A 19,282-nucleotide genomic window follows, 5' to 3' on the forward strand; every position below is an offset into this window, starting at 1 on the left:
GGGGCACCCTTGTACCAAGCCTCGGTGGTTTCACGGACTCAAACACAAATAATAACCAACCACAAACAGCACTAAAGTTACACCTTGTTCCGATTTTATTTTTAGAATTTATTTAATGTATGATTAAAAAAAGGAATTTCATAAATTTTAGCTTCAAAACTTCTCCTTAATTTATTAAAATTCCTTTTTTTTAAATCATTACTTTTAACTTCACTTTCAAACTTTGAGGTAAAAAATTAATAATTAATTGATTTTATTTTCATAAACTTCCTTTAAATTCCCGAATTTTCAATATGATAGGCAAAATTCGAGAGGGAAAGTGACTCCTTTACTAAACATTCGGGTTACGCAAACGCGCACTGGTTTGCTTATGTGTGAAAGGAAGGGTTGCGAGAGCGAATTAATCACACGCGGCGCCCGAATCACCGTGACTCATTCTGGATGCGCGGGGAGGGGCACCAGAGGGCGGCGGGGGTGGCTGCAGATGAGGCGCAGTGGGCCCCCGACGGCCGCCAAGGACGCAGCTCAACAGGTAACGCGCGCTGCACTTTCAATTTCTATTGACTTTTCAATTTTTCCAATAAATATTATTTTACTCAGAATAATTACTACAGATTCATTTTTCAGTTCTTTTTTATACTTTCTCTGGAGAAAACGAAATTTAATATTCAATTAAAATTCCAATTGTTTTTGCTTTTTCATTATTATTTTCATATATTACTAATTAATACAAAAAGTTTCTTTTTTTGTGAAAAAAAAATTGTATTCATATACAGATTCAGATATATACACAGTTGAAATTCATTTTGAATTGCAAACGGATGGAATTGGTTTTTTATCTTTTCAATTTTGCTGTAAAAATTAATCTTTTTGGATAATTTTTACAATTTTTATATTTAAAAAATTTTAAAATTTCATTTATTATTTTTTGCAGTAAAAATTTAATCAATTTATTCTGAAAATCGTGATTCGGCAAATTAAGAGAGTGGATTTGGAGAGTTGGAGCGGACGATAATGATCTTGCTAAAAATATAAACGTGCGTCCCGGCACTTTCGGTGTCTGACAGCGCTCGGCGACTTTGAGGCATTCCAAGAGAGAATACATTTTTCTGAATCAGACCCAGAACTAATTTTAGCCCTCGGGAACACACACGCTATAGGAACAGAGTTTGAGAGAGCGGTTTGCTTGACGGTTAACACGCAGAATGACGAGGGTCCGCGCGGGGACAAACACGCTCACAGATCACCCAGTTTTAATGATACAGAGGCGCCTCATCTGGATGACCGCAAACTCTCGCTCTTTCGCGCGGCCCATTACGCGATTTCTGCATCTGTCCACCATCAACCGTCAAGTAAAAAGGAAAGGAAGAGAGGAGGCTTTGAACTTTTCTCTGACCGCGACTTGAAAGAGTTGAAAGAGCAGAGCAATTTTAATCGTCTAATCTGTCAGCAAATTATTAAATGGTCAGATTATGACAAACGATCATCATATTTTTGAAAAAGCCAAACATAAGAAATAAATTTACTTCAGATTATTTTTTATTTTTCAAAATAATCAATAAAATAATTCAAATGATGTATTTTAGTTGCTAAAGAAATACTTCACTTTAAATTACCCTTTTAATCATAAGGAGAATAAATTTTTCTATAAATTTATTAATTATTTTTAGTTAATTAATTAATAAAAAAAAACATAAAGTGTTCCTCTGAAGTTAACACAAAGACTCAAAATTTAAAATTTTTTAAAAGCAAAATCAATTAAAAATATTATTAAAACTTTTGTCATTAAAATCTCAGATATTTTCACGTTATAACTTTGCAAACCCCTTTTTATTTCACAATTAAATAAGCGTGACTTTATTTCTATGATGTCCAAAAGGACGACAAGAAACTAATTTGAAGAGTCTAAACGGAATCTTTTTACCCAAAATCGATCTTTCCCTTATTCCCACCTAATTTGTAATTTCTTTGTAAATTATCTAGAAATAAAATATTAAATTAATGAAATAACACAAAATTTCCTATCAATTTTATTTTTTTCTTAATAATATTTTTGTAAATTTTTTCCTTTTGTGTAATTCCAGTAGCACCATGGCTTACACGTTGGGCCATCCCCGCGTCGCCCCTTTCAAACCACAGGTCGCCACCAATGAGGCCCTTGCCAACCACACCAAAATTTTGGCCAACGGAGCCGTTGGGTGAGTCACTATTAATTAAACACAAAGCTCAAAACGAAATAATTATAATCCTCTCAAGTTTGATTTCTGCGAGAGTTATTTAGTTATTTTCATCCTGGCTGTTTACACTTCAGGCCGGCTAATTCAATTCATTCATTTTATTTTTGGCCCGAATGCGTTCGCAGAACGACATCGCTTTAAAAATTGGTCTCGCCGTCGTTTCCCAGAATAAAGAACCTTTTATTTTTCACCGACGTTGATTTATTTCAGCATAGATGAAAAGAATAATAATTTATTTATTTGCTCAACCCTCTCTTGAGCGCAGAATTGAGAAACTTTTAACTTTTCTGTGTCTTAACAAAAGAAGTTGCCCAATTTTCGCGGAAATTTTCGAGCAGCCCTCTCGTGAAAATTGTGAGTCACAAGTGCAGCAGTGCCTGCCAAAATTGTGGGCGCAAAAATGTGAGCAAAGGCCAAATATTTATCACTGGCGGGCAAACCCCGAAATAGAATCAAAATTTATTATTCGGCCGAGCACGTCGGCCGCTTTTTCACTCTTTTCTGCACACACAGGCCCATTTTTCATTCGCTCGTCGCTGGACGCGCCCAGAAAGAGTTAATCATGTCTGCGAAATGATGCAATTTTAACTAGATTCGTTACAAACCCACAAAGTTGTGAGAGCCGGGCAGATTTCTTGGCTGCCGCACCTGCGTTTTAATAAAATCTCACTCAAAACGACACGTTCCAGCTTTTGGTGTTTGTGAAAGTAAAAAATTTAACCGAGTGGTTTGAAAATTTATTAAATATTTGAAAAATGGTGTGTTTGAAGAAGTTTTATTAAAATTGACAAATTAATTACGCTTAAACTTTCTCTAGAATTTGGAGAGGAGTCAATTAGAAAAAAAAAAATATAAAAAAATATTTCATTTTAAAATAACTTTAAATGTTTACGTTTTTTAATTGAGGTAAAGAATTACTATGAGATTTTAATTGTTGAAATCACGATCAGGGCGTTGCGGTTTGCCGATGTCAAGAAATTTCTTCACACTAAGTAAGCCGATTTAATATTTGATAAACAAAATTCTACTACACCTAATTTTTCAAATTTTAAATTATTTTGTTATATTTCCATTGATAATTCCCTGTAATAAATTATAAAAGTTACTCAATATTTCCCATGAAGCTCTCAAAATGTTTTTCTCTTGCTTGTTGATATTCTATAATTATGTAATTATTGAAGGCAGAAGAATTAACATATTAATGCAAAAACGGCATTTCAAAACGGACTTGATTACAAATTACAACCAATGTAAATGAGGAATCATATAAAAATTCCTGATTTTATTTTGTATATTTTTTTCTATAAAAAGCTATAGCTCCATTTAACGATAAAATAACAGCGAATTCACAAAACAAATTGGAATTTGCAAGTCCTCTTTTATAAACACGTATTAAAGCCATGTTGAATCTGCTGAATTGCAACCTAAAAATTTTGACGCGAATTGCGTGAAGCGGACCCAAAATAGACCTATTGCACAAGAGAGGCGTCTTTTGGCGGAGAGGCTGAGTAAATAAATTGAAACAATTGTTAGGTGGAAGAAGCGTCTAGAGCGCGTGGCAGCTTAGAAAAGCGAGTCACTGACTGACCACGATGATTTTTAGCCGCTGACTCAGCCGCGCTTAATTTCCAAGCCTTTGCTGCCGCGCGAACGAGATCAACCCCAACAATTATTATTCACTTTTAAATTTAAACCTTTCGCAAGAGGGCGACGTGATTTAGTTTATTGCGGCAATAAATCTCTGCAACGAGCCTTGCGCTGGAAAATAAATAATTTCCGAATACCCAGCCGAAGGTGTACGCGACGCTTCATTTCAGCACTTTCGAAACCTGCGGAATTACCCGCGCAATTAAACCGCTTAGTTGATTAATTTGGACGTGCAGGGGCGGGCAGTCGGCCAGAAATCGACCGGCTGACGAATCGTCCGCGTCGCCCCCTCACGCGGACTATCAATCTCGGCACGATTTGTTTGTTGTCTCAAAACCGTGTCCGACAAAAGAAAGCGAAATGCTGGCCAGAGGGCGGCAAATCATAACAAATTTCCTTTTACGAAAGACGTGAAGTTGAAATTTTTGGTAAATACAAAATCCGGAATAATTTTAAATTTAAAAAACGAATAAATAAATAAATTAAAGGTTAATTGCCTTTTCCTCTTTGGGTTTCTTGACTCGTTAATTTTTATCTGTGGAACAACAAAAGTTTCAAATCTAAAATTAAAGAAAGGATTACTTTGAATACTGGAATTATGTCATAAAAATGAATAAGATGTTTAGAAATTTCCAAATTGTTTAGTCGTTAATAGTAAAATTCTAGCTTAAGTATGGTGAAATTGTTGAACTTTACAACAAAATTTCCAAAATGTATTTATTTTTAGTAAATTTTACATTAAAAACGAAATAGATTTTATGTTAAAATTAAATTCTGAGAAAGTTCTCCTAATCAATAGGCCATTTTTCTTGATTTTGGAGTTAAGAAAATAGAAAATAATAAACAAAATATTAATGCAACCCGCTTGACATGCTTGTCAAATAAATTGCATAAATCGAGAATTAATTATATTACATGTGATTTATGCTAATTCTTGAGACCCTCTTTGTGCAGTTTGCAATTTAATTAAAATTTTGTAATTTTCTATCACCTTCAACATTTGGAAGGGAAATTTAAATGTAATTTTTAAGCGTTTTTAAAAGTTTGATGTAGATCGAGCGATGAAATTTCTAGATCTCTTTATTTTCAACTCGGCCACAGACAGAATTGGCAAATTGCTTTTTTTTCTTAATTGAAAAGTCACGTTCTAAAAACAAAGGACGCGAATCATTTGCCACGTCACAACACGCGGTGTCTTATTTGGCTGTGCGATGAGCCATGCATGGGAAAGTGTGGCGGAAGAAGGGATGCGAGAGAGGAGGAGGAGGAGCACCTCTCGGCTCGCTCCATCCGTCCATAATTCTGTCCAAGGCAGTTCAAGTTTGCACCTCGACAGTGTGTTTTCGCACCTGCCTTGGATAAATATTTGAATTTCTCCACTCGCGTGAGTCCTCATTTACTAATCGGCGGGCATTGGCACTTGAAAATAAACACAAGCCGAGAAATTTCTCGTTTCGTGGCTGTTTTCGCTCAATCTTTTGCAACGCCCTCGCCTTTTCAATCAGTCCAAGCCTTTTTCATTATTTTGATCGTTTCAAAGTTGTGGAAAATTTTAGTTTTATGGATATTTAAAAATTTTTATATCATTTATGAATTTTTGTTTGCTTTTTTTCACTTCTTATAAATGCGGAGATGTTTATTTATATAACCATAACCACATGCGCTCTAACTTTAGCATCTACCAAGCAATAAAATAATGTCCTAGTTTAAAGTAACTGACTAGGGAACATCGACGATCATTCAATAATTCCAATATAATTATTTAATTTTAAATTATTAAGTGGGTTTAAACTTATTTTCATTCAAAACTTTCTAATTCTTGTTTAATTAAATGATTAATTGATTGTGCCTCTACATTTATTCAACATTAATAGAAAGTAAGAAAATTACTTAAAAATTATGGCAAAAGTTTTGCAAAAAAAAAAACATCAAGTAAAAATCAAATTGTAAATTTTATTTAAATTTTAAAAATCATGCTATTATCAATGCCTTTTATATTTAATTTTAATTTCAATCCAATGATTTCTTTCTTAGCCCTGAAGTTTTGAAGGTTTCATAAATTTTGGAATTTTGACGAGCTAAATTGAAGTAAAAATTTTCGCTGGTGTATATTTTGAAAGAAAAAAAAACAGCTGTTCAATATTTTAGTATTTATAAAAATATTCTTTCTGCCTAACAATAAGATCAAGTTTACCACGTGCGCCTGCAGATTTTTAAATTAGGCAACCTGTTGAGCATGATAACTAGGTTTCACTAGAGGGGCAGCTTTATTATTTTGAATAAATTAAAAGTTGTCTCCGATTTTTTTTTTTATATATAATATAAGAAGTAAAGAAATAGAAGTTACAACAAAATACAAAACTAATTTCTTGTTTTTGTTAATACAAAAAGTGGATTTATACAGTTGGTTCTTTCTATTCAAAGAAATTAATTCATGCATATGTTTATGAAATAAAAAAAACCCTAAAGAGCTGCGTAAACTTAATGATTTTTATAATCAATTCTTACTAACTTACTTGAACCATAGAATATATATTAATGTATTTGAAAATTTCAGAAAAATATTAGAATTTTAACTTTTTTAATTAACTTCAGCTGAATTTTTTCATATTTTCAATCATCACATTTGTCCAAATTGACATAGACTAATAATACAATATCTAAAACGTTCCATTGTATATGAAATTTTCCTTTAAGTTTTAGACTTTAACAATTTTTTCCAATTTTGGTCAAAAAATTATATTTGAAACTTGGATTAATTAAATTTTGTTGAATTTTTGTGCAAAATTGTTTGATTGCAGAATCAACTTTCACGAACTAGCCGCCCCCAACCTGGCGAACTCGGCCGTGCTGCGCATGTTAGAAGAGGAGGAAAGGGTCGGAGGAGGTGAGCAGTCGCCGACGACCAGGCGACGCTCGGCGTTGCGAGGCGTCGTCTGGCCGCCGACGCCCCCCACTTCGCCCCAAACGCGGCGCCGGCTCTTAGGGAGCAGAGCCGGCCCCACCGACTGGCCCCCGAGCCAGTCGCGCCTCGATGAGCCGCCCACCGTGCCCACCCCCGTGAGGCTCGCCCAAGCAGCAGCCCCCGAGCAACAACCCTTTACGAATTCGAACTCGACCCCGTTCAGATCTGAAAGTCCCGCAGGTGCAGCCCCACAGGCCATTACAATTATTTGCTTTTTTGCAAAAAAATGTGGTTTTCTTGTGGTGGTGGTTTTACCCTGCCTGCGTTTTCTTCCCCAAATGTGCTCTTTTTGCATTTTGGTTTGAGATTCGTAAACCTTTGTTCGACCCCCTTTCCCAATTTTTTTAAATGTATATGTGTGAATTATTTAGTGTTTCTGAAGTTTATATTTTATTGAATCGAAAATTTCTTTATAAAAAATCCTGTGCATACATAGTTTTTTTTTTTTTAATAATTATTTAGAACAAAAAGTGAAAGACATTTGAATTTTTTTTCTCCTATTTGAAAAGGTTTTAATTTCAAATATTCGTGCATACAAAATTTAATTTTGTTATGTTCCCTACTATTTGATTAAGATTTTGATTTATTTAGAATGAAAAAAAAAAAATCAATTCGAAAGCACTGTGAGCCAATATAGTACTATAAAATAAATACACAACAAACACCATGACCAATAGAAATTGACAATGAATTAGAAATGGAATGACTGCATTATACAAAATTTTGGAACCTGTTCAGAACAGGTGCAGACCTGGTGTAAAACTGATGCGGAACAGTTGAACCCGGTTCTGCACCAGTTCTGTACCATTTTTGAACCAGGTCTGCACTATTTCTAAATTGTAAAAATTCTGATACAAAAAAATTTATAAGCCTACAAAATGATTTAAAAAAATCGTTGACAAAGCCATTATAAATGCAAATACGAAAGTTTGAAGACAGCAAATTAAATTTCCAATTGATGATTTGTTCTGGTAAAAAATCTAAAATTTTTATTCTACTTTAAAAAGAAATCATACTTTGAATATTTGACTTACAGACTTAATGAAGCACATGGAAAAAAATTATACAAAATTCTGGAACTTGTTCAGAACTGGTGCAGACCTGGTGCAAAACTGATGCGGACCGGTTCTGCACCAGTTCTGTACCATTTTTGAACCAGGTCTGCAGAAATTCTATATTTAAAAAAAAATTTGGCACAAAAAATTTTTACATTTTTCTGCTCAAAATATATTAAATTTAATGAAAAAATAACTATCAATCGTCGGTATAATTGCATGAAAATATAGTGCAGTCCTAGTCTTATTGTTAATTCTTAAAAAGTAATATGGATGGATCACTTCCTGGTACTTGACAAAAAAAAATTAAGTCAAAAAATTATTACAAAGAGTACAATAAATTTAATAAAATCATTAAAACATTATTTAGTATAAAATGTAGCTTTAAATTGGATTTGAAAATATTTAAAATATTATTTGAACTTTTGTTTTAGCTCAGTTTTGCAAATTGTTCAGATTTGTTTAAATTTTCAATACATAATAACCGAGTTTTTCATTTTAATTTTTAAATTCATTGCTATTTTGGCATTTTTTGAACGTACATATTTTATTTTCGTTTGATTTCCTATTCTAAATATGATACTGCTGTTTACCGACTTTGTTTGATCTATTTTCTCGACGTGATATTCTTGTTACAAAATTTAATGAAAAGCGTCGTTTGCTTTGCGGGTTGCATCAGTGCAGCTAGCGTATAGCATATTTTGCGTGCAGTAATTCAAGTATTTAATCTCGCGCGCGCTTCGAACATGAAGCTGCTGGCAAGTGCCCTAAAACTATTTCAGGCTAGTGCGGCTTTCGGGTCCACCTGCTGAGCGGCTCGTGTCATTTCACGTTAATCGCGTGCATTTTCTGAAATTGCTGTAAAAATAGCAGCTGCGTGAAGAGAAAGAGGAAAAATAACTGGGTTGAAGCAAGTCCAGATGTTAGGAAACTCGAGTGAAAACAAACAAATGTGCACTTGGGTTTATTTTGAAAGGTCTTTAATTTGGGTACAAAAAAAGTGAAAATTCTGATGATTATTTTATTTTTGATACTGAAAATTTTAATAAAATCACTTTTTCTCCTTTTTTAAGCAACTTTCGCCAACTTCATCTTAAAAAATTTTATTTATTTTTTTTAACTCTCTCATTTTGTTTAAGAAGAATCATGAAATTCAGGATATCTTAAATAATAATTTAGTTAAATTCAATTTTTTTCATGATTTTTTCTTGAAAAATAATCACAAATTTTTCTACTGGGAGGATTTTTCTTCTCTGCTAGCAATTTTTAACCTAAATCCCAGAGCATTAAATAATAAAGGAAAAAATATAGAAGTGCTTCATCTTTTTTGCATTCCAGACTTAAAAATTAACGCCTTGTCTCCGTGACGCAAAATCCACTTTGCGCGTGGGAGTTTTTAGCTTTCGCAAAAAAGCAGCAGTAATTTTTTAAGTGCCATTCCACCAGTCGGAGGGTGGCGTGGTATAAGTGGCAGGCTAGATTTCGTAGCTGCCCATCAAGATAAATTATGTCTGGCTTGTCCACTTGTCCGTCGTCCCTGCCTAGAATTTCCACGAATGAAATAAAAAACGAGCGTCCCGAATCATCTCTGAGAGAAAACGCGGCGCCGTGAGTCAGTCAGCGGGGTAAAAAAATTAAGAATAAAGTAGGCCACCTGGTGGTTATTCCTGGCCCATAATGCGGCACATAATAATGAATTTGTCACCGACTGGAGAGGAGAACATCTAGCGGGGCGCGCGCATGACTTGCGGCCACGCACGCATCCCTCTCTGAGCCGCGAACCTCATTTGCGTCCTTCCCGTTGAAAGACACTTTGCAGAACGCGTTCGGCGCACTCGGTGGATTTGACGATTGAGGAGCCTCAATTTACTTTTCGTTTCACAGGTCAAGCATATTGATTTAAAGTAGTCCTTTAAATATTTGCTCCAAATCATTTTTATCTCTATTGTTTAATTATTTTTTAATTTTAAAATAGTCCTTAATTTTGAATTAAATTTTTCCCAACGTTTGTATTAAATAGTTTATATTCATTTTTAATTTTTTTTCTGATTGAAATCGTTTCGTGAGAGTTTTTTAATTATTTTAATCTTATAAAACTACAATTTAACTTCTTCTTAAGAATATTTTTTGAACGGTCAATATCTTTTCTCTGATCCACAAACTTTGTTGGAAAACATATTTAATTTGTTTTGGGTTCTTTATTCTGAATGGACCACCTTGGGCTGCTTACATTGAGACTGAAAGGAATTCGTTTCCGCGTGCCAGCCCGAAACCTAATCCTTCCAACTTGTCGGCTGCCAAGAAAGAAAATGAGCCCAAAATCTGGCTAATTTGAACGTACATTTTGATCATTTTTAGGTACAATTCACTCCAATTATATTTATAATTTTTCTTTTCATATTTAAAGTTCAGAACTAATATGTATTTAAAATTAAACAAATTTTCACCAATTCTTGCGCAAATTTAATGTAGATTTGTGTTTCTTAAATTTAGAAGTGTTTTCCAAGCAACGAAATTCCTCAGCAATGAACAATTAAAATATTTCTGCCTAACAATGAAGTATGACTCAGCGAGCAAAGCACTTCTCTGTTCGCACCTGCAGCCGAATACTGGTTGAAAGCAGGCCCCACTTTTCTATGTTTGAAGTTTGAACCTGGTGCCAAAGAAAATAATTATTTTTTATTCAAATGCTGTGTGTGTGTCCAAGTCTCCACTCGAAACCCCTCCTCAGCTCTCTCTTGACGTAAATTCGCGTGCTGACACTCTCTGGTCCGCCCTTCGCTGTCACTCATAGCTTTTAAAACCAATCTTCTCGCCATTCGCAGGTATCAAAAGAGTGACCTGGCCCCCACCACCGCAGGAATCGACCATCGTCGCAACAACTTTTGAGCAGCCGCTTGATTTCCCGAACCTCCAGGTTAGAAAATTTTAAGCAAAAGTTGATAATTTTAGTAACATTAAAATCAAAATTGGATTTTTGGTTAAATTTGTGGATACAAAAAATTAATCTTTTCAAAAATCAAAATTGAGAATAGTGTATTATTTATTTTAACTTAATTTATTTGAGAGTTGGGAATTGAAAATTTTTAAAATTAATTTAGGCTGTTAATATAAACACTGTTTTATTCCTGTTTAAGTTTTCAGTAACACTGAACTTTTTTCTGTGCAGAATTTTATGAATTAATACGTGCACTTTCAATAAATGTCACCATTTGGCAAACATAAATTTCCTCAAGGTTCCTTTTTTCAAAATATATGACATCCGGTCGTCGGATGAAGTAGTAATAATTATTTTCAGGCCATGTCAAAACAAATTCCACGTGTGTTCTTGGAAACCTACAAACATAAGTTTATCTTTTTATATTGGTGCACCAATATTTTCATAGCTCGTAATTTTGTAGCATACCGATTTAGCAGATTTATTATAAGATAGGCAACCTGCACGTCTCTCATGTAAAGCGGATAGCCTATGTGATTAATAATCAGGCGCTAATAGATTCTGATTATTTACAATTAGCAAGAAAGTTTAATCCAATCAGAATCAATATTCTTTTGATTCTAAAAAACTAGTATGAAAATTTTTAATAAGTAAAATATATTTTCGGAGCCATATTTCCAAATTATCATAAATTTAGTCTTAGAAATTTACATATTATTGTATTTGAATTTTTTAAATAGCGTCAATTAATTACAAAATTCAGAAATAATTAATTCAATCATTTTCCTCAATGGACAGAAAAGAAAGAAGATTAATTTTAAGAATTTTCTATTTTGAAATTTTCAATTCAAACAGCGAAATTGTTTTTAAATTATTTATTTAAATATAATGATTAAAAATTGAATGTCAATTGAATCTCTTTAGTTGTCACTTGTTTAAATAAAATTTTTATTTTTGCGCATTCAGGGAGACCTAGTGGCTCATCCACCAGCCACCCTGCTCTACTCGCCACCGCCCCCGGGGGAGCCGGCTGTTCCCATGGAGGCGCCGCCGCCAGCCAGCAACAGCACGTGCGTGTTCACGATTCCGTCGGTGGCTGCTCCGTCGCCGCCTCCACCCGCCTCCATCACGCTGCGTCAGGCTGCCCCCGTGTCTCAGCCGCCGCCCCCGGTGGTGCGTTCGCAGCCTGCCGTGCCGGAGGCGGCGTTCTCGCGACGCGGCGACACCAAGTGGCCTCCGCAGGCGGTCAAGGTCCAGCGAGAGGCCGAAAAGGCCCAGCAGGCCGAAATCGCAAAGGGGCCCGCATGCCGCCCCCGACGCCAGAGAAAGGATTACACGTCCTTCTTCGAGCAGCACCGCCTCCTGCCCACTTATTCGCACTACAGGGCACCCCCTGGCACCCAACACTACCCTGAAGGCCAGTGAAAATCATGAAGAAAAATTCAATAACTCTTTTGCGTCTAAAAATTTAAATCGTTTTGTAGAAAATTTTACAAATTATTTTTTTCCAGGATAAAATGGAAATTGTTCAATTGCAGGCGATTTTCCGATTTAAAATGCGTTATGATTTAATTTTTTCAATATCAGATTTACATAAATAAAACGTCTTTGAAAATCACTTGCATGGAAAGTCCTGCACTTAATTAATAAGAGAGCCGACGCACATATTCACTTTTGAAATAAATAAATGTCTGCAATATAAAGTTACCCTGGTTCTAATCTACATTATGTTATTAAATACCAACAATCATCATCAAAGTTGGCTGTTATGTATAATATGTCAAAAATACATAATTTATATATGTGTTTATTTTAATTTAAATAAATATTAAGTAACAGAAATCTATATATGATCAATGGATATTGCGCAAAACTGCAAAAGCTATTTGTCTCGGCCTTGAATTTCCGCTTCCGACCTGACCTGGAGATCGAGATTGCGTTTTTAAGACTAACCCTTCCAGATATTTGAGCTCCCTGCCGTCACAAAGATCTTCCAGCTGAGGTCAGCAGGCGGAAATTCATGAAATTAGTCAATTTTGATTCTTCTGTAAGCGCCAAGATTTAAACTAATAAACGCTTGACTTGCTTTAATTCAACTTTTGTAATTATTTTCACACCTTTTAAAAAAACTTTAAAAATTCCAAAGGCAACAAAATTTTATTTGGATCTTATTATTGTTATTATTTTTCTAGAACTAACTTTTAAAAAATATTTGTCTAAACTATAATTAAAAATATTTAATAATCTTTTGGTAAGAGGCCTTGTGAAGTTGGCCCACATTCCTCACAATCAGTGCAGACCGGTCCCTCAATTAAAAGTCTAGAGTGAAACACTAAAAACTTAGTATGAGAATTCTGTAAATTTTCATTTCATTACTTTCAAATTATAAAAAATATTTATAAGTCTTCGAACGTTATTTTAAATTTATATTTATTTCATCCATTAAATTACAAATTAGAAACTCAGTCGGCAGATTCCGAGTGCTTAGTCTAATAAATATGAACTTGAAGATTTTAATTAATTGAAAATGATCTCCACTTATAGCAGACCGCTACAAAACCAAAATGAATTAACCTCTTAGGTTCTGAGGCGTCAAAACCTAAACCAAAAAAGGGGCATCCATGCATAAAAGTACGATGAATAAAGTTTTAAGAGTTATTTGTACACTTCCGCTGTAAATCTACTTCCTCTTCTTACTCTTAGGGCCAGGTTTGTATGGCTTCTTGCTTTTGGCCTTCTCCTCTGGCTCGTCGTCATCGTTTTCCTCTTTCTCTTCCTCTTCAGGCTCGTCCTTGGGCTCGTCATCATTCTCTTCAGCGTCCTCAGAGGGCTTTTCTTCCTCCGGTTCCTCCTTTTCCTCTTCCTCCTTCTCTTCTGGCTCTTCCTCTTCTACCTTCTCCTCTTCCTCCTCAGACTCATCAGCGGCTTTTCCATTTTTCTTGCCTCCCTTTTTCTTGGGGGGAGACTTCTTAGGCCTTCCCTTCTTGCTCTTCGGTGCAGGCTTCTTGTCAGTCTTCTTTGACGAGCCTTCCTTCTGCAACAAAAATCAGCTCTGGGAATTTTTTCCAATCAATCGTGATTACCTTCTCGAGGCATTTTTTCATCAGATTAGGACAATCAAGATTTTCCTCGGGCTCCCAGGTGTTGGAGCGAGCTGAGAAGCCTTTCCACTTGATGAAGAACTCTCTTTTGCCTTTCACTGTACGTACATCCACGCACTCTTCAACCTGAATTACAAGCATCATTATAAGATGGGATCAATGCAATATAACATCTTTTTAAAAATCAAGATTACATGGAAAATTTAAACTGGGGAGGTGATTTTCTCTCTTCAAATTTATATTAAAATAAAAAGATGGCATTAAGAAAAAATGGCCTCTTGTTGCTTAAATTAACAATGTATAAGAAAAAAAAACTTAAATAACTTGTTCTCTGTGCTTCTGAGGCAAAAAATCCTATCTGAATATGTAAAGGTCAATAACCTTTGGCAAATTTTGGTCAAAGGTCACCTTCACGTCTAATAAGTTATCAATTCTTATCCACTTTTCTTTAATTTCCTATACTAACTAAATCGATAGAATCCGCACCTCATAGTCCTCCTCGTCTTCCTCATCCTCCTGCTCAGCGTCTCGCTTTTTCTCAAAATCGGCCACCAACTTGGGACAGCTCATGTCTCCCTCGTCAACCCAGGTGTCGTCCTTGGGGCCGTAGTTGAGCCACCTGACCTTGAACTGGCGCTTGCCTCGGATAAATCTCTCATCGACGATGAACTGGACTTCGTAGTCCTCAACCTCATCCTCGGAGCTGCTTTCTCGCTCGTTCTGCAGTGTTCAAATCAAAGGTAACCAATGTCCAAACAAAAAAATAATTGAGAATTGTTGACCTCTCTGTACTTGGCTTTGCCCTTTTCCCTCTTGCTTACTCGTTGCTTCTTCGACTCGGCCGACTTGAAGGTCTTTGTGGGAGACCGTTTTCGCTTTCCGCTCACTTCCTCTGGCTTCATCTCTGTTCTCTCTATCAAAAATGAATTAAAATAATTAACAAGAATTTTCATGAATAATAATTACATTGATAGCAAATATCTACAGAAAATTTGAAGAGTAATTTTCCAAAAAATCTGCCATGAGTTTATATGATAGATGAAAATATCCACGATAATCAAGGATTGTGTATTCAAGTGTGTTATGTATTTTCAGATGAAACCCTTTTTTGTGTTAGAGAATCCCATTCAATCCACCACCACAAAATACACATTTTCAGAACATTCTAAGATTATTATTGAGTATTTCCTTTCATTGCAATTTTTTATACATAAACCAGGTTGATGGATGCAATTATTTACGTTACAGGTTAGTATAGAAAAATGGACCCAACCTTCTTCTTGTTCAATCTTTTGAAAATTTTCAGAAACAACAACAGTTACTGTTTCTTCCAATTGGCCCTCCTTTGATTTACTCGCCTTGGATCCCATGCAATGAGAAACTCAGCTTTTTAGAAAATCTGCAACGAAATTTGATTTCCAATAATAAATTGAAATCATTATACAGCAGTTGTTTTTCTTTGAAATTTATAGAATTATGCATGATGTGCGAACAAAAAGGAGGGGCAGGTGTGTTTTCAATGATCATAAATCATAAAATAATAACAAATATGTACATAAATATGATTTACTTTTGGTTTGGTCACATTAATCAGGTGAGTATCGATTGCAAAATTTATCAGAAAACTTTTGACAAAAGAATTATGACGCCGGCTTTGATCGTTTTCTCTTGAAACGAACCAGAAAATGACCAACCCGAAATTAGATTTTTGGGTGAGCCAAAATAATATATAATAATATTATTAGTTATTGGGTTTTACGTTTAAAGAGTACCACAAACGTCTAAGCTTGGATGAAAAGCCAAAATATTAAATGATTTGAAGACTTACTGTAGCTTCCCTGCAGATGTTTACAACGAAGCTCGACTCGAAATCGAAACGATTCTGCTCGAAGCTGAAGGACGCTGAATTTTCTTTGGCCAAATTCACCAACTTAACAATGTTTTACGCGGGAAATCAAAGGGGCTGATTAGCTTGCTTCGGGAGCTTTTATAAGTTTTCATACTACGGAAAAGAGAAATTTATTAAATTAATGTCGATATTAGAAGTGCCTGAAACGATGATTCCTCTACATTGGGTAGTTATAAATAATTTTATAGTGTTAAGTTGGTAAGACTGCTGCTTGCTTGTCTTGAAAATTATCAAATAGGAAAAAATCAAGGACAAAAATGTGGTTTATTTTTGCTTTCAATTTTATATTTTTAAGTACTGATTTTGCAGCCAAAAGCCTAATAATAAAAGATTAAATGTTGCATTGCAGTTTAATCAAAACGATCCACCAGTATCATTTCCTTGATTCTAACAACCACATAAAATAAATAATTTTAATTGTCAAATTTTGTTTAAAAAATCATCAATAGATGGCACAAATAGCAATAATACCGGTATTATAAAAATAACCGGTATTTTTCAACTCATGTAAATTTACTTTTTAAAGTAAATTAAAAATTCATCTAATATGTTTTAAATTATTTTAAAGTTTCAATGATATTTTAAACGCAAAAATATATTAAAGAGCTATTATTTATTATTTTTCGTTTGCATAAACTCAAACATGCATTTACACAAATTATATTAACCGGTTTATATGCGCTGCAGACCGGAATTCGTGATACCGATGACGTCACTTCCTCTCTTCAGCGGCTGTCGGCTAGCGTGTTGCATGATCTGCTCGATCCTCGCATTATTTTCCCTGTTTTCCCCAGCTATGGCCGCAGCCCGTGAACGCACTTTCTTGATGATCAAGCCCGACGGTGTCCAGAGAGGACTGGTCGGCAAAATCATCCAGCGCTTCGAGGAGAAGGGCTTCAAACTGGTCGCCATGAAGTACTTGTGGGTGCGTATCTATTTTTCCACATGTCCACGCCGGCCGGTGTCCTCGTGAGGGTGTCAAAATTACATTTGAAAAGTTTTTAATTATGAATTCATAATTTTTTTCAAGCTTTCTTTGGGTGGTTGAAATTCCTGGGATTAAATTTTTCAATCCATCTTGAACCAATTAAAATTATTGCCAACGTGTTACTTTTGTATTATTTACAATGTTTATTTAAATTTAAATCATAATTATTAGTTTGGTTGAAATTTCATTAACTTCATGACATACTTAAATTGTTTAGATTACTCTTAATTCTACAAAGCTTCTTTTTGTTCCACTTCTATAATTGGATTTATGTTTTTCAGGCCTCTGAGGATTTACTGAAGGAGCATTACGCTGATCTCGCCAAATTTCCCTTCTACCCCAGCCTGATCAAGTACATGAACTCCGGCCCCGTTGTGCCTATGGTTTGTTCCCTTTCTTTTTCTGTGTTTCCATCACACTAATGCACTTTGATTGATCACATAAAAACACAAACCCCTCTCAAGGGAATCACCCCTGTGCTTGCTGCCTCATCCACTTATAAAATCAATCAATCAAGTAAAGGAAAAAAATTCAGCGAATTTATCTTGTGCCGTCCCTCTCTCTAGAGCTGTTTTACTTTCCCAACCATTCCGATAATTTATGATCTTTCTCAAAGATTTTCCTGATTTAATTATCAAATTATTTTCTGGCAGGTCTGGGAAGGCCAAAACGTTGTGAAGACAGGACGTGTGATGCTCGGCACGACCAATCCCGTCGACTCTGCCCCAGGAACCATCCGTGGAGACTTCTGTATCCAAACTGGACGGTAATTATGATCACTCTTTATAATTTCAAACTATACTTCGTCTGAATTTCCTTATTATGTTTGATTATCTTGTCCGTTCTGTTATAAACAAGTTTTTTTAATAAGTAATCCTCTCAAGTAATTTATTGGATAATTTTGCTGAGAATTCATTACAATTAACAAATTTAAATTGAGGACATATATTAATGAAAAAATTTTCAACAGCGACGGCTTACATAATTATACATTCATATTATTTAACAAACTCCAAGAAATGCAGGTAAATTATTCAAAGTTTGATTTTCGACGCTTCCGCAAATGTTAAATTATACTCACTATGCAATCGAAGAGATGATGTAAGCCAATTTTTTTCATGGCAAAAAGTACATAAACATTTGTCATTTTATACAATTTATAAAAAATACTATTTTGTTGGGGGAAATGTCCGTATCTATTGAAAAGAAATTAAATGAAATATCCATAATTGGTTTCCTTAGTTTGAAAATTACTTAATCAAACACTCTTATGTACTGAAAAAGCTTTTAAATGGTCTTCTTTTAATTTTTTTTCCGACCTAAATCCCTCTTGGTTCCTAAAATGACGAACGTACAAGATATTAAAGGAACCATTGCTTAAAATTTGATTTTTTTCTTCAATTTTTCAAATCAAACAAAAGTCGCAAAAATCATTATAAAAAAATGATTCAAGACTTTATATATAAATTATAAATTTAATAGTGAAATTATTCTTGCTATTATGTTAGAGAAATTTTTACTAATGTAAAATCAAACTTGCAGCAACATTATCCATGGTTCGGACGCTGTTGAGTCTGCCAATAAGGAGATTGCTCTGTGGTTCAAGCCGGAAGAGCTGGTGGCCTGGCAGCCCGCTTCCGCCCCCTGGGTCTATGAGGATTAAATGATGCTGCTTTTTACAAGTAACATCACAAGAACTTATTTAACAGCCATTCCTCGCTTCGATTCCAGCAAAATGTGTGATTCTGCTGCTTTTTATCTGACCACTTTAGTGCCGACTTTTAGAAATGTTTTATTAAATGTTTAAATTTTGACCAAAACTCTTGTCGAGTTTAGCAGCTTTTAATTGGCCGTTTACTTTCACATTTAATGTTTTAATCTGAGTAAAGATTTCAAAACTGGCACTACCAAAATTGTAACCTAACATGGAGTTTAATTATTGTTGCAATACAAAACTGCTGTCTTTAAACAGCCCCTTTTTTATTAAAGGAACACGCTAGAATTCAACAGATTTTTCTTTCTCAACTCAACCCTGTAGAGCTCTTATGTTTTTTCAATTTTGCATGGACTCTTAGAAATTTATATTTCTTTTACTATATCAAATTTTTGAAAAGTGGCTGAACCATTTCTGTTTAAAGTAAGAAATCATTTTGATGAATTTATAATCGGTTAAGTATTTTTAAATCATCATGAATTATGTTAATGTATTGAAGGGACCTGGAAGCTCAAGTTGACGGGTTAAATGATAATTGATAACTGATCCTTACTATTTAAGAACTAACTCGTAACAAAAGCTATGTTTTGAAACTTGGGAGTCACAATGAAATTTATGGGACAAATAATCGGAGTTAAGATTTAAGAAAAATAATGGAATTTAAATTTATACAATAGTTTCCAGAATGCCCACTCAGGGTAATGAAATTAACTTAAATGAACAATCCT

General features: G+C 34.6%; 3 protein-coding genes across 8 annotated transcripts; 2 read left to right on the forward strand and 1 right to left on the reverse strand.

Annotated features, from left to right (window-relative positions):
- Nucleotides 1-409: 409 nt before the first annotated feature.
- On the forward strand, nt 410-12,933 carry LOC132205581 (uncharacterized). 3 transcript variants are annotated; one of them, XM_059634707.1, is made up of 5 exons: nt 410-532; nt 2,085-2,198; nt 6,686-7,029; nt 10,730-10,821; nt 11,809-12,933. In XM_059634707.1, the coding sequence occupies exons 2-5, from the start codon at nt 2,092-2,094 to the stop codon at nt 12,265-12,267; spliced, it is 1,002 nt and encodes a 333-aa protein (XP_059490690.1). In that variant the 5' UTR covers nt 410-532; nt 2,085-2,091; the 3' UTR covers nt 12,268-12,933. The 3 variants fall into 3 exon arrangements, with proteins under 3 accessions (XP_059490690.1, XP_059490692.1, XP_059490691.1); XM_059634709.1 differs by having other exon boundaries at nt 6,686-6,771; XM_059634708.1 differs by lacking the exons at nt 410-532; nt 2,085-2,198 and adding an exon at nt 5,149-5,268.
- Nucleotides 12,393-15,928, reverse strand: LOC132205583 (chromobox protein homolog 1-like). Of its 4 annotated transcripts, none has more exons than XM_059634712.1 (6): nt 15,772-15,882; nt 15,302-15,342; nt 14,726-14,856; nt 14,430-14,663; nt 13,926-14,069; nt 12,393-13,876 (listed from the first exon to the last, which is right to left on the reverse strand). In XM_059634712.1, exons 3-6 carry the CDS (start codon nt 14,843-14,845, stop codon nt 13,523-13,525), a joined length of 852 nt encoding a protein of 283 aa, XP_059490695.1. In that variant the 5' UTR covers nt 14,846-14,856; nt 15,302-15,342; nt 15,772-15,882; the 3' UTR covers nt 12,393-13,522. The 4 variants fall into 4 exon arrangements, with proteins under 4 accessions (XP_059490695.1, XP_059490693.1, XP_059490694.1 ...); XM_059634710.1 differs by having other exon boundaries at nt 15,217-15,342; nt 15,772-15,853; XM_059634711.1 differs by lacking the exon at nt 15,302-15,342 and having other exon boundaries at nt 15,772-15,928.
- A 637-nt stretch (nt 15,929-16,565) lies between these two features.
- Nucleotides 16,566-18,842, forward strand: LOC132205584 (nucleoside diphosphate kinase-like). The gene is made up of 4 exons (XM_059634716.1): nt 16,566-16,777; nt 17,122-17,223; nt 17,494-17,606; nt 18,383-18,842. Exons 1-4 carry the CDS (start codon nt 16,604-16,606, stop codon nt 18,501-18,503), a joined length of 510 nt encoding a protein of 169 aa, XP_059490699.1. The 5' UTR covers nt 16,566-16,603; the 3' UTR covers nt 18,504-18,842.
- Nucleotides 18,843-19,282: the final 440 nt, after the last annotated feature.

This window comes from Neocloeon triangulifer, unplaced genomic scaffold, assembly GCF_031216515.1.
Source record: "Neocloeon triangulifer isolate White Clay Creek 2 clone unplaced genomic scaffold, ASM3121651v1 ptg000003l, whole genome shotgun sequence".
Taxonomy (NCBI): Eukaryota; Metazoa; Arthropoda; class Insecta; order Ephemeroptera; family Baetidae; genus Neocloeon; species Neocloeon triangulifer.